General features: G+C 43.9%; 2 protein-coding genes across 2 annotated transcripts in view; both read left to right on the plus strand.

The window, feature by feature from the left end:
* Window positions 1-13757, plus strand: part of LOC310712893 (zinc finger protein 213-like) — a 356206-nt gene that overhangs the window by 6150 nt on the left and 336299 nt on the right. The window lies entirely within an intron of this gene.
* LOC310712866 (uncharacterized protein) overlaps window positions 8839-13757 on the plus strand; it is a 36491-nt gene continuing 31572 nt past the window's right edge. Inside the window, exons 1-2 of the mRNA XM_083516289.1 lie at window positions 8839-8851; window positions 11506-12747. Of these exons, the coding sequence (XP_083372415.1) occupies window positions 11529-12740 (1212 nt within the window). The 5' untranslated portion in view covers window positions 8839-8851; window positions 11506-11528 and the 3' untranslated portion in view covers window positions 12741-12747. The remainder of the gene's footprint in view (window positions 8852-11505; window positions 12748-13757) is intronic.

A 13757-nucleotide genomic window follows, 5' to 3' on the forward strand; every position in this document is an offset into this window, starting at 1 on the left:
AAGAAACCAGGAGGACCTACAGAAAGGAACAGTAGACACAACAGTAGAGAAAGAACCGACAGACATTGCAAATCTCTCATTTGGACTCTTATTACCATCGGAGGAGGAACAAAAACTTGGAGCAGTTGGAGGAGTAGGTACATAGTACCAAAATGTCTCTGCAACTTCTTAGTTGGAATTGTAATGGTCTTAACCTCCCCAGGAAGAGACGCCAAGTCTTTCATATTTTGAAGAGAGAGCAATTGGACCTAATATGTTTACAAGAAACGCATGTGACCAGGACACACAGGAAATTACTTATAAATAAGAGGCTTGGACAAGAATTTATTTCATCAGATAAAGTTAAAAAAAGAGGTGTTGTGATTTATGCAAAAGAGAAATTGGCTCCTAAAATGATTTTTAAAGACGACCAAGGAAGATACCTGGCAATAGAAATACAAGTTCAAGGAGAAAAAATTATGATATTGGGAATATATGCACCAAATGAGGGGAAGGCGGAATTCTTCAAGAAGTTGCATGAGACTTTAATGGACTATTTGGACTTTAAAATTATAATGATGGGAGATATGAATGGTGTTGTCTCCACTAACATGGATAAGGCACAGAGACAGACAATCTCTAAGGAGGGAAGACTTCCAAAGACTTTTTTTGAGATGACTGAAACACTGGACTTGATTGACATTTGGAGAGTAAAGAACCCTCTGGAGAGGGAGGGAACTTTTTTCTCTGAAGCTAAAATGACCTGGACAAGGATTGACCAAATTTGGGTAACTAGTTGTATGGCACCGAAGATAAAAAAAGCAGAAATCTGCCCAAAGACTTGCTCCGACCACAACGCAGTGAAGATGGAGATGAAACTAACAACAACTGGAACCTTCAGATGGAGGATGAATGACACCCTATTTAGAGATGAAGAGATCTACAAAAAGGCCCAAAAAGCATTGAAAGATTACTTCGAGATAAATTTGAGAACTGATGTGGAAAAAAGAATAATTTGGGACGCTAGCAAGGCCGTGATGCGAGGTTTCCTAATACAACAAAACTCCATAAAGAGGAAAAAACAGAATGAGAGGAAAGAAAAACTTCTGGAAAAGATAAAGGAAGCTGAAAAGAAATTGAGGTCTAAACCAAAGTCTCATGAGATTTTGAGAGAAATAAAGTATTATCAGACGCAATATATGGAACTGATGAATCAAGAGATAGAATGGAAGATAAAGCAAATGAGACAAAGAACATTTGAATCGGCAGACAAATGTGGGAAACTCCTGTCATGGCAACTGAAAAAGAGACAAAAATTGAATACTGTGACAAGTCTGGAAATGGAAGGAAAAATTATCCACAAACCAAATGAGATTAATAACTGTTTTCAAAGTTTCTTCAGGAAACTATATGCACAAGGGCTGGTTAATGAGCAGGAAATAGAAGAATTTATTAAAAAGTACGGATTACCAAAGATCTCAGACCAAAGTAAAAGGATTTTGAATGAGAAAATAACAGGACAAGAAATAGAGGATGCCATTCAGAAGATGAAACTGGGAAAATCTCCAGGACCAGATGGCCTGACTGCTAGATATTACAAGGCATTGAAGGAATGGATAATACAACCATTGAAGGAGGTCTGTAATGAAATTTTGGAAGGGAAAAAGGCACCCGAATCGTGGAAAGAAGCTTTCATTTCACTTATACCGAAAACAGAGACTGAAAAGAACCAGGTTAAAAACTACCGCCCTATATCATTACTTAACGTGGATTACAAAATTTTTGCAGACATTTTAGCAAAAAGACTGAAGAGAGTTTTGGTGGAGGAGATTCATAAGGACCAAACAGGCTTTCTCCCAGGGAGACATATGTCAGACAATGTAAGGAACATTATAGACATTTTAGAGTTGTTGGAAGTAAATATTAATAGAAAGGCAGTGATAATTTTTGTGGATGCGGAGAAAGCCTTTGATAATATTTGCTGGACCTTTATGAAGAAGAATCTTCAAGGGATGCGGGTAGGCCAAGGATTTGAAAACGGTATAGGTGCTATATACTTTAAGCAAAAAGCAAAGTTGATTGTCAACAATGTGGTCACGGAAGAGATTCCTATAGAAAAAGGTACACGACAGGGATGCCCAATATCACCCTTACTTTTTATAACAGTCCTGGAGGTTTTGCTAAACATGATTAGAGGGGACCAACTGGTTAAAGGTGTCCAGCTCGGAGCTAAAAACTATAAATTAAGGGCATTTGCAGACGACTTAGTATTGACTTTGCAACAGCCAGAGACTAGTACCAAAAGAGTTCTAGAACTAATTGAGAAATTTGGTCAAGTAGCAGGATTCAAATTGAACATGCAAAAAACTAAAGTGTTAGAGAAAAATCTAACAATGGCAGAAAAAGAGAAGTTTCAGAGTGAAACAGGTTTAACAATAGCAAAAAAGGTGAAATACCTGGGTGTGAACTTGACTTCTAAAAATGTAAACCTATTTAAAGACAATTACGATAAATGTTGGACAGAGGTGAAGAAAGATCTAGAAATATGGTCAAGGTTGAGACTTTCCTTGTTAGGCCGAATTGCTGTTATTAAGATGAATGTATTGCCTAGAATGTTGTTTTTATTCCAGACACTCCAGATCTTGGATAAGATGGACTGTTTCAAGAGGTGGCAAAAAGACATATCAAAATTTGTCTGGCAGGGCAAAAAGCCCAGAATAAACTTTAAGATTTTAACCGATGCAAAAGACAGAGGGGGTTTTGCCCTGCCGGACCTGAGACTTTATTATGAATCGGCAGCTTTTTGCTGGCTGAAACAATGGCTACTTCTCGAGAATACAGACATTTTGGATCTGGAAGGGTATGACAATAGATTTGGTTGGCATGCATACATATGGTATGACAAGGTAAAACTGCATAAAGGCTTTAAAAACCATATTGTTAGGAAAGCACTGTATAATGTCTGGATAAGATATAAGGATTTACTGGAAAGTAAAACTCCCAGGTGGTTATCACCTATGGAGGCTAAAGAGATAAAAAAACTAAATATGGAGTCCAAATGGCCAAAGTATTGTGAAATCTTAGAACAAGACGGTGAAAGAGTTAAATTGCAGAGTTTTGACAAATTAAAGTCCAAAGTACGAGACTGGTTGCATTACCATCAGATAAACGAGGTATTTAAACAGGACAGGAAAATAGGTTTCCAGATGGAGAGGTCGAAATTAGAAACAGAATTGTTAGAACCCAATACTAAGAACTTGTCGAGAATGTACAATTTGCTGCTGAAGTGGAATACACAAGATGAAACAGTAAAATCAGCTATGATCAAATGGGCACAAGACATAGGCCATGACATAATGTTTGATGATTGGGAACAGTTATGGAATACAGGTGTTAAGTTTACAGCTTGTAATGCATTGAGAGAGAATATAATGAAAATGATCTATAGGTGGTACATGACCCCAGTCAAACTTGCAAAAATTTATCATTTGCCCAGTAATAAATGTTGGAAATGCAATGAGACTGAAGGTACCTTCTATCACCTTTGGTGGACCTGCCCGAGGGTAAAGGCCTATTGGGAAATGATCTATAATGAAATTAAAAAAGTCCTTAAATGGACATTTTTGAAAAAACCAGAGGCCTTTCTCCTGGGCATGGTGGGCCAATTGGTGTCAAGGAAGGACAAAACATTTTTTATGTATGCTACCACAGCGGCAAGAATTCTTCTGGCAAAGTATTGGAAGACGCAGCAGCTACCCACTCTGGAAGAATGGCAAGCGAAGGTGATTGAGTACATGGGAATGGCAGAGATGACCGGCAGAATCCGTGACCAGGGGAGAGAGACGGTGGAAGAAGACTGGAAGAAATTTAAAAAATATCTTAAAGACTGTTGTAAGATTCACGATGGCTGAGATGTTATGGTCATAAGAAATAGAGAATTGCAGCTGTAAATCATAACTTTAAAGAATGTAAAATGAAAATGAGCGAATCAATTGAACGAAGGGTTGCTGAGAAAGGGTTAACATAAGGATGCAGGAAAAGGGAGGTATGGGGAAGTCCGGGAAATAAGGTGTATGAGAAGAGGTCTAAGTCAGTGTTTCCCAACCACTGTTCCGCGGCACACTAGTGTGCCGCGAGATGTTGCCTGGTGTGCCGCGGGGAAAATTTAAAAATTCGAAAGATTTTTTTTTTTTAAAGTCAAATTTTTGATTGGGGCGCCGTCACTAGATGACCCCTGGGGTTCCCTCCCTCCCGTTCTGCGCCTCCCTCCTCCTCCTCCTCCTCCGGGGAGGCCCTTCCTGGCTCTCGGCCAAGGCTTGGTGGCTGCCACTCACTCACTCGCTCGCCCACCCGTCCCTCCATCCCTGCACCCGGCCTCTCCCCCTCCGTCCCCGGCACGGGGGCTGCCGGGATCCGTAGTCCCCTCGCCCTTGGGCTCCGCGCCCGCGCGGAGTGCGCAAACTACGTTTCCCAGCGTGGCCTGGCGGGCCGGGCGTTTTGTTTGAAGCGCTCTTCTCCCGGCCATGGAATGAGCGCAGCGGCGGCAGCCGGGCGGGCAGGGGCTCTTCCGCGCAGACCCCGCACAGCCTGCCTGCGCCCCCGCGGAGATCGGGCAGCAGGATGGAGCCCGGGGATCCCCGCGGAGGCGGAGCGGCGGAGGCTGCCCCCCAGGTAGGACTGCGTCGGGTTTTTTTTTATTTTTGCAATGCTGCATCCGTGCCGGAGGGGACACATCGGACCGCGGGGAGACCCCTTGGCGGGCGTGCAAGGCAATGCATGCGTGCAGGCGTTGCATGGAGTGCAGTGCAATGCAATGGCAACGCGGCGCCCTGCATGCATGCATGCAACTTCCACCGGCGCTCCGGACTTGGCAGGTGAGGGGGGTCCCCAGTGGGCGGCAGAGAGAGCCGGGAGGGCGAAGGGGAGCCGGGGGGGAGCAACGCTGCTCCCCGAGCCGAGCCCGGGGGGAAACTTCGGCGTCGTTGCGCCGGGTGTTGGAAGCGGAGGCTGGCGGGGCCCCCTCACCTGCAAAACCTGGTCGCCTCTCATATATTTCGTGCATTGCATTCATCGCCCGCTTTCTCCTCCAAGGAGCTCCCGGGGGCGCGCGTGGTTCTCCCCGTGTTATCCTCGCAACAACAGCCCTGCGAGGTGGGTCAGGCGAGTGGCCCAAGGGAGCACCCAGGGATTGTCCTGGCCAGGTGGGGTGATTTGAACCCTGCTCTCTGCCCGGTCTTCGTCCTCATTTAGCCCCCACATGTGCATGACTGTGCATGACTGAAGTTTTCCCCCGCCTTGGCTATGGTGTGAGTCTGTGCTGTTAATTAATGGGGTTCTGCCTTCGGAGAAGATGAGCCAGCCCTCAAGGAGGTGATTATGTAATTTGCTAGCAATTCATGTCCTTCCTGGCGTGACGCTGCGCGCTGACGTCACGGGGCTGTAATGGTGGTGTGCCTCGAGATTTTTTTCATGAAACAAGTGTGCCTTTGCCCAAAAAAGGTTGGGAAACACTGGTCTAAGTAATTATACATGTTTATTTGTTTGTATGTTTTGTATTGTTTTGTTTTATTATTTGTTTTATTATATGTTTGGAAAATTAATAAAAATTATTATAAAAAAAAAACAAAACTCCCAGATTCGCACTGTGCGAAACCAACCCACGTACTGGTGACCTGGAACCTCTCAAGTGGAACCCCCTTTGTGGCGCGTGTGGACCTTCTGAGCACAAACTCAGGTGCTCCTCCTGACATCACTTAGTCTCATATGTCTTTCAGCTAAGTTGCTGGTACCATGTTCTTTTCAATCGTGCAGTTTCTTAACATTCATACAGTTTGTGCTGTTTTTGTAGATAGTCCTTAAATTTTTTCCAGTCCTCTTCCATTGTCTCTTCTCCCAAATCTTGAATTCTGCCAGTCATTTCGGCCAACTCCATATAGTCTATCAGTTGCGTCTGCCATTCTTCCAGTGTGGGCAAATCTTGTGTCTTCCAGTGTTTTGCGATGAGTATTCTTGCTGCTGTTGTTGCATACATAAAAAAAGTTCTATCCTTCTTTAACACCTTCTGGCCGACAATGCCCAAGAGGAAGGCTTCTGGTTTCTTGGGGAAGGTATACTTAAATACCTTTTTTAACTCATTATAGATCATTTCCCAGAAAGCCTTCACTTTTGGACAGGTCCACCAGAGGTGAAAGAATGTCCCTTCAGTCTCCTTACATTTCCAACATTTATTGTCATGCAAATGGTATATTTTTGCAAGCTTGACTGGGGTCATGTACCACCTGTATATCATTTTCATAATATTTTCTTTCAAGGCGTTACATGCCGTGAACTTCACACCGGTGGTCCATAACCGTTCCCAGTCGTCAAACATAATGTTGTACCCAATGTCCTGAGCCCATTTTATCATGGCTGATTTAACTATTTCATCCTGAGTATTCCATTTTAACAGCAAGTTATACATTCTTGAAAGTACCTTAGTCTTTGGTTCTAACAATTCTGTTTCTAATTTTGATTTTTCCACCTGGAATCCTATCCTTTTATCCAAGTTAAAAACCTCCTTAATCTGGGCGTAATGTAACCAATCTCGCACCTTGTCCTTTAATTTCTCCAAACTCTGCAACCTCCAAGTGTCTCCTACCTTTTCTATTATTTCCCAATATTTCGGCCATACGGCCTCCATATTGAGTCTTTTCCGAGCCTTAGCTTCCATTGGTGATAACCACCTTGGGGTCTTATTTTCTAATAAGTCTTTGTATTTTGTCCAGACATTAAATATTGCTTTCCTGACAATATGGTTCTTGAACGCTTTACCTTGTTGTACCACAAATAAACATGCCATCCAAAAGCATTATTGAACCCTTCCAGATCCAGGACATCAGTGTTCTCTAAAAGTAACCAATCTTTCATCCAGCAGAAAGCTGCAGCTTCATAATATAACCTTAAGTCCGGCAGGGCAAACCCCCCTCTTTCCTTTGCATCAGTTAGTATTTTAAATTTTATTCTGGGCTTTTTGCCCTGCCAGACGAACTTAGAAATATCTCTCTGCCACTTTCCAAAACATTCCACTCTGTCCACAATCTGTAGGGTTTGAAACAAAAACAACATTTTTGGCAACACATTCATCTTTATAGCAGCAATTCGGCCCAACAGGGAAAGTTTCAATCTTGACCAAGTTTCTAAATCCTTTTTGATTTCTGACCAACATTTTACGTAATTATCTTTAAATAAATTCAAATTTTTGGCAGTCAAGTTAACCCCTAGGTATTTTACCTTTTTAACCACATTTAAATCTGTCTCTTTCTGAAACCTTTCTGATTCCAAAGGTGTCAATTTTTTTCCCAAAACCTTGGGTTTTTGCCTGTTTAATTTAAATCCCGCCACCCGACCAAACTCATGAATCAATTCTAGAACTCTTTTCGTAAGAGCCCAACACTTTGAATTGTGCTGGGAAACGTTCTGGGAGCCAGTGAAGATCCTTGAGGACCAATGTTTCATGGTTCTGGCAGCCAACCCCAGACACCAGTCTAGCAGAAGCAGGAAGCAGCTTTCACCTCTGTCCCCCGAAAGCGCTTGCCTCTGCCATTCCTTCTCTAACCCTTCTCCCCATTCTCTGTTTTGAATCCTTGCTGCTCTTTCAGAGGAAGGATCTTTTGGCAGAAATGGGTCTTGATTCTTCTGAGGCAGAGAAGAATCCATTGGACGCCAGAGTGAGGCCTCTAGGTAAGGAGGAAGGAGTGTTTTCTCCCCCGTTTTGTCACATTCTCTTGGTTTTGAAACTAATCTGTGAGTTCTTTACATCTTTTGGGGGAAGACACCTGGAGCCCAGAGCTCGGGGGGGGGGGGAGATGTATTTTTGCACAACTATTATATGAAATGGGTACAAATGAGTCCAAATGTACTCAGCAGGGGAGACTTTTACTGCAGCTGGTTCAATTCCACAGTTTATGATCTCATCTCTTCCAGCAACGCCTGTACATTAGTCCAAATTGAGCTCTAATTGGCAGGAGAACCTCTGCTTCTTAATGGCAGCGAAGGAGGGTTTTCGGCAGGCAAAGGGCTTTTGCACTCAGCGCCTCCCTGCCTCCCGCAATCCATGCCGGAGCCGGAGCCAGGTACCAAGACAAACTGGGAGTGAAGCCCGTTCCCCCCTGTCCCTGGGGGCAACTTGCAAGGAGAATTACTCTCAGTCATCCTTGTTTTTCCCTTGCCAACGATCTCCCGCTGCCTCCATTAAGGCCAAGCGGAACCGGAAGCTAGCAGGGGAGACTTGGACGAAGCCCCATCTGTACTGAGAGATGCACTGTTTCACCTCTGAGAGAAGCAGGCGCTCACGGTTTCCACTTACCTTGGTCTCTCCCAGGTGACGGAATGATGCCACCAAGACCTGCTCCTTCATCTTTTCATGGTGGTGGAGGGGAGGCAGCAGCTGTGGACCCAGATCAGGTAGGGGGAAGGAGCCTTGTGGGGAAGGACTGCTTGGATGCAGACTGGCTGGATGGAGAGGAATGGTGGGAGGAGCCAGAGAAGAGGGAGCCGACTGGGAGGAGGAGGAGGTGTCTGAAGCTGGAGAGGGAAGAGGGCTCAGGGAGCAGAGGGAGTCTGTGGCAGAGAGCAGCCCAGACTCCGAGGCAGAAGCTGCAGCAGGAGAGAGGGATGAGGAAGGCAGAGAGGGGTCTGGCCGCTGTAGAAAACAACAGAGCCAAGTGAATGTTCTCTAAGAGGACAGCCTTTTTCCTGTTCTGTTAGGGTCCAGTGTGCTTTGAAGATGTAGCTGTCCATTTCACAGACGAGGAGTGGCCGTTGCTGGATCCTGACCTGAGAGCTCTCCATAAGGAAGTCATGGAGGAGAATCGTGGGATCTTGGACTCTCTCGGTAAGGCTCCCTATTGGATCATCCTATCTGTTTTGTAATTCAAGACATCTCTCTATGTGACGAACCTCTGATATTTCAATGGGGCTCAACAGCGCCACCCACAGCACCTGGGATGTTAACCCTCCCACAGCAAACCTTGGATGGATGGCTATTGATTGTTTTCCCTGTGAATATTCTTCCTCCAGTTCTGCCATTTAAAACCATGATCACGCTGTCTGAACTGCCCAGGCCTTCTTAAATGTAGGATTCAGAGTGATTTTTGACCAAAGAGTTAACTTGACAGATTCCACGACTGAACCAAACAAACTCCATCCCAGAAAAGAGCCAGGCTTTTTGAATCTCAGGCAGTGAACCCTGTAGTAACAATAATGATAATTTTATTATTTTCACCCTGCCCATCTGACTGGGTGGCCCCAGCCACTCTGGGCAACTTCCAACAAATAGAAAACCATAATAAAACATCAAACATTAAAAACTTCCCAATACAGAGGTGCCTTCAGAAGTCCTCTAAAAGTTGCATAGTTCTTTCCTTGACATCTGATGGGAGGGCGTTCCACAGGGTGGGTGCCCCGACCGAGAAGGCCCCCTGCCTCGTCCCCTGTAACTTCTCACAATAATGTAACATTTAAGTACAGTGGTACTTCGGGTGAAGAACTTAATTCGTTCTGGAGGTCTGTTCTTAACCTGAAACTGTTTTTAACCTGAAGCACCACTTTAGCTAATGGGGTCTCCTGCTGCCGCTGCGCTGCCAGAGCACGATTTCTGTTCTCATTCTGAAGCAAAGTTCTATTGCGGGGGTCCAATTAGTGCCATTGCCTTCCGTTAAGAGTTTGGGTGTAATCCTTGACGCCTCCCTTTCCATGGAGGCGCAAGTTACAGCAACAGCCAAGGCAACGTTTTTCCACCTTCGCCGCATCAAGCAGTTGGTCCCTTACCTTTCCTGCCCTGCCCAGTGATCCATGCGACGGTCATCTCCAGGCTTGACTACTGTAATTCGCTCTACGCGGGGCTGCCCTTGAAACTGTCCCAGAAACTCCAGCGGGTGCAGAATGCTGCAGCGAGGCTCCTTACGGGGTCTCTGCCATGGGAGCATATTCACCCAGTGCTTTTCCAGCTGCACTGGCTCCTGGTGGAGTACAGGGTCAGGTTCAAGGTGCTGGTTTTGACCTTTAAAGCCCTTCACGGCCTAGGACCCTCGTAGCTACGGGACCGCCTCTCCTGGTATGCCCCATGGAGAGCCTCAGGGTCCTTAAATAGCAACACCCTAGAGGTCCCGGGCCCTAAGGAAGTTAGATTGGCTTCAACCAGAGCCAGGGCCTTTTCAACTCTGGCTCCGGCCTGGTGGAATGCTCTGCCTCATGAGACCAGGGCCCTGCAGGATCTGATTTCTTTCCGCAGGGCCTGTAAGACAGAGTTGTTCCGCCTGGCCTTTGGCTTGGAGTCAATTCGATTCCCTCCCTCTCTTTTTTTCTTTTTCCTTTCTCCTCCTGTTATGAGGCTGTATTTTAATATTTTAATGTTTCAATATTTTAATGTTGTATTTTATTTTTGTTTTTAAGTTGTAATTATTCAACTAGTTTTTATTATTGCTTGTAAGCCGCTCCGAGCATGGCATTGGCTGGGGCGAGTGGGTATAAATAAAAATTATTATTATTGTTATTATTAGCCCGAGGTACCATTTCTAGGTTAGCGGTGTCTGTAACCTGAAGCATATATAACCTGAGGTAGCACTATAAGGAAACTTGAATAATAATAATAATACTGATATTACATGTTTCTGCTGCATTCTGCTATGTCGAGAATTTAAGAAAACATCCAAATTGGTTTAAGGTGATGCACATCATCATTAAATGTTTAGCCACTAAAGAAATTTAAATTTGGTAGCTGTTACACACATTTGTTCAATATACAAAATGTGTTTTTCAGCACACAGAAGTTCATTCCGCTACTCTTACATCGCCCACCACAAGGCAGCTGACTATGACCAAGTCAGTCCAGAGTCAATGTTCCCAAATATTTCTCCAGCTCTTACAATTTGTTTAGATTTATTACTGCATATTGAACAACTTAGCATACTGAATACAGTCGTACCTCGGGTTAAGTACTTAATTAGTTTCAGAGGTCCGTTCTTCACCTGAAACTGTTTTTAACCTGAAGCACCACTTTAGCTAATGGGGTCTCCTGCTGCCGCCGCGCTGCCAGGGTATGATTTCTGTTCTTATCCTGAAGCAAAGTTCTTAAACTGAAGCATTATTTCTGGGTTAGCAGAGTCTGTAACCTGAAGCGTATGTAACCTGAAGTGTATATAAACCAAGGTACCACTGTATATCTTAATTTTGGACAGGGAACTTTCCCACTTTGGCCACCATTTCGATAATAATAAAAGCACATTTTATTTATGAAGATAGTACAGATCCATATTTAAATTTGAACAAAATGACGTTACCAGGTTAAACTGTACTTTAAAAAAGTAGAGAGAGAAAACATAATATTAAACTTGATTTGTATACAAAACTAGACATTTTTACATAACAAAAGGAACATTATAACATCTAACTCCATTCGGTTCTTCCCCTGTCCCAAGCATTAATTAGCATTGTTCCATAATTTGAGACTGCACTTCTTCCCGAGACTCTAATCCGTTTGCCTCTTAGTTTCAGGTGGTGATGAATTGGAAATGAAGAACAAGGGAGACCACAATGAAATCCACACAGTGGAGGAGCCAAATCAGGATTCAGACTGTGGAGAGAGCTTCAGTCAGAGCTCCCATTCCACTTCCCATCAAAGAAATCCCCTTGAGAAGAAACACTATCAGTGTTTGGAATGTGGAAAGAGCTTCACTCGGAGTACCCATCTCACTTCCCATCGTAGAATTCATACAGGGGAGAAACCCTATCACTGCTTGGAGTGTGGAAAGAGCTTCAGTCACAGCCACAATCTCACTTCCCATCGTAGAATTCATACAGGGGAGAAACCCTATCACTGCTTTGAGTGTGGAAAGAGCTTCAGTCACAGCCACAATCTCACTTCCCATCATAGAATTCATACAGGGGAGAAACCCTATGTCTGCTTAGAGTGTGGAAAGAGCTTCAGTCACGACCACGATCTCACTTCCCATCGTAGAATTCATACAGGGGAGAAACCATATCACTGTTTGGAGTGTGGAAAGAGCTTCAGTCACAGCCACAATCTCACTTCCCATCATAGAATTCATACAGGGGAGAAACCATATCTCTGCTTGGAGTGTGGAAAGAGCTTCAGTCACAGCCACGATCTCACTTCCCATCGTAGAATTCATACAGGGGAAAAACCTTATCAGTGCATGGAATGTGGAAAGAGCTTCAGTCAAAACCGCAGTTTCACTTCCCATCGTAGAATTCATACAGGGGAGAAACCCTTTCAGTGCGTGGAATGTGGAAAGAGCTTCAGTCACAGGTACAATCTCACTGCCCACCGTAGAATTCATACAGGGGAGCAACCATATCAGTGCATGGAATGTGGAAAGAGCTTCAGTCAGGGCTCCCATCTCACTGCCCATCAAAGAATTCATACAGGGGAAAAACCCTATCAATGCATGGAATGTGGAAAGAGCTTCATTAGAAAGCACAGTTTCACTTCACATCAAAGAATTCATACAGGGGAAAAACCCTATCAGTGCATGGAATGTGGAAAGAGCTTCAATCGGAGTGCCCATCTCACTTCCCATCAAAGGATTCATACAGGGGAGAAACCCTATCAGTGCGTGGAATGTGGAAAGAGCTTTAATCAGAGGGCTCATCTCACTTCCCATCAAAGGATTCATACAGGGAAGAGGGGGCCGCTAGGGGCTCATTGGAAGATGGCCGACAATACCATCTCTCCATCTCACACGAGGAAATTAAGAGGCTGATATGGGAGTCAACTCGCTTGTGGAGACTATCAGAGATCACAAAAAGAAATATATGATAATAACAACAAGAAGATGAGGAAAATAACAAAGTGAAGATTGAACAGAAATGTGAATGCAAAACTGTGAACATTAAAGCAGCAGGAAGAGAGATGTTTGGATCCCTTTCTGAGCTCGAAGGATGGGTACCCCCAACAAAAAAATTAAAAATTTGGCTGTGTGATTTGGAATTAATGTGATTTGGAATTAATGTGATTTGATTGGCCTGTTAATAAAAATTATTTTTTGTGGGGGGGGGGGAGGCTTCATACAGGGGAGAACCCTATCAGTGCGTGGAATATGGAAAGAGCTTCAGTCAAAACCGCAGTTTCACTTCCCATCAAAGAATTCATACAGGGGAGAACCCTATCAGTGCCTGGAATGTGGAAAGAGCTTCCTTCAGAGCTCCCAACTCACTTCCCATTAGAGAATTCTTACAGGGCAGAAACCATTTAAATGCCAAGAGTGTGATCGGAGGGATTTATGAAAGTCTGGTCTCATTTTTAAAGTTCTTTTTAAAAATAGAATTGGAGCTCTTAAAGGTACTTAGAGCTGGCTGAAAAAGCTAAAATCAAGACAGGTTTTGACAAGTTTTTTTTCTCTTTGAAGAAAAATATTTTTTCTACTCTGAGCCACTTAAAGAGAATTGGATTCCTGCAAGACAACCACTCTTATCTGGACGTCTAAATTGCTATGTCCTCTTCGACACATTCTTTTCTTCTTTTTTATGGTTCCTCTCTTAAAGTAATTATTTGGTTCATTTGTTTAATTCAAATCTTAATTTGAGAAATTGGATTTTATGTTAAACAGCTTATGTGTATCAGGCTGGAAGGAAGAGGGAGGGCTGGAAAAATGCAGGAAACAGGATCTCTTAGGAAAGATTTATTCTGTGACCTTGACAAACTGATAAGGTGCTGTTGGAAAATAGGCTGCTTTGAGAACAATGGAGAGGGAGATTTTGACTATGGCAGTTCAAAAACA

The sequence above is a fragment of the Podarcis liolepis genome (assembly GCF_965112155.1).
Source record: "Podarcis liolepis genome assembly, chromosome: 7".
In the NCBI taxonomy this organism is placed as follows: Eukaryota; Metazoa; Chordata; class Lepidosauria; order Squamata; family Lacertidae; genus Podarcis; species Podarcis liolepis.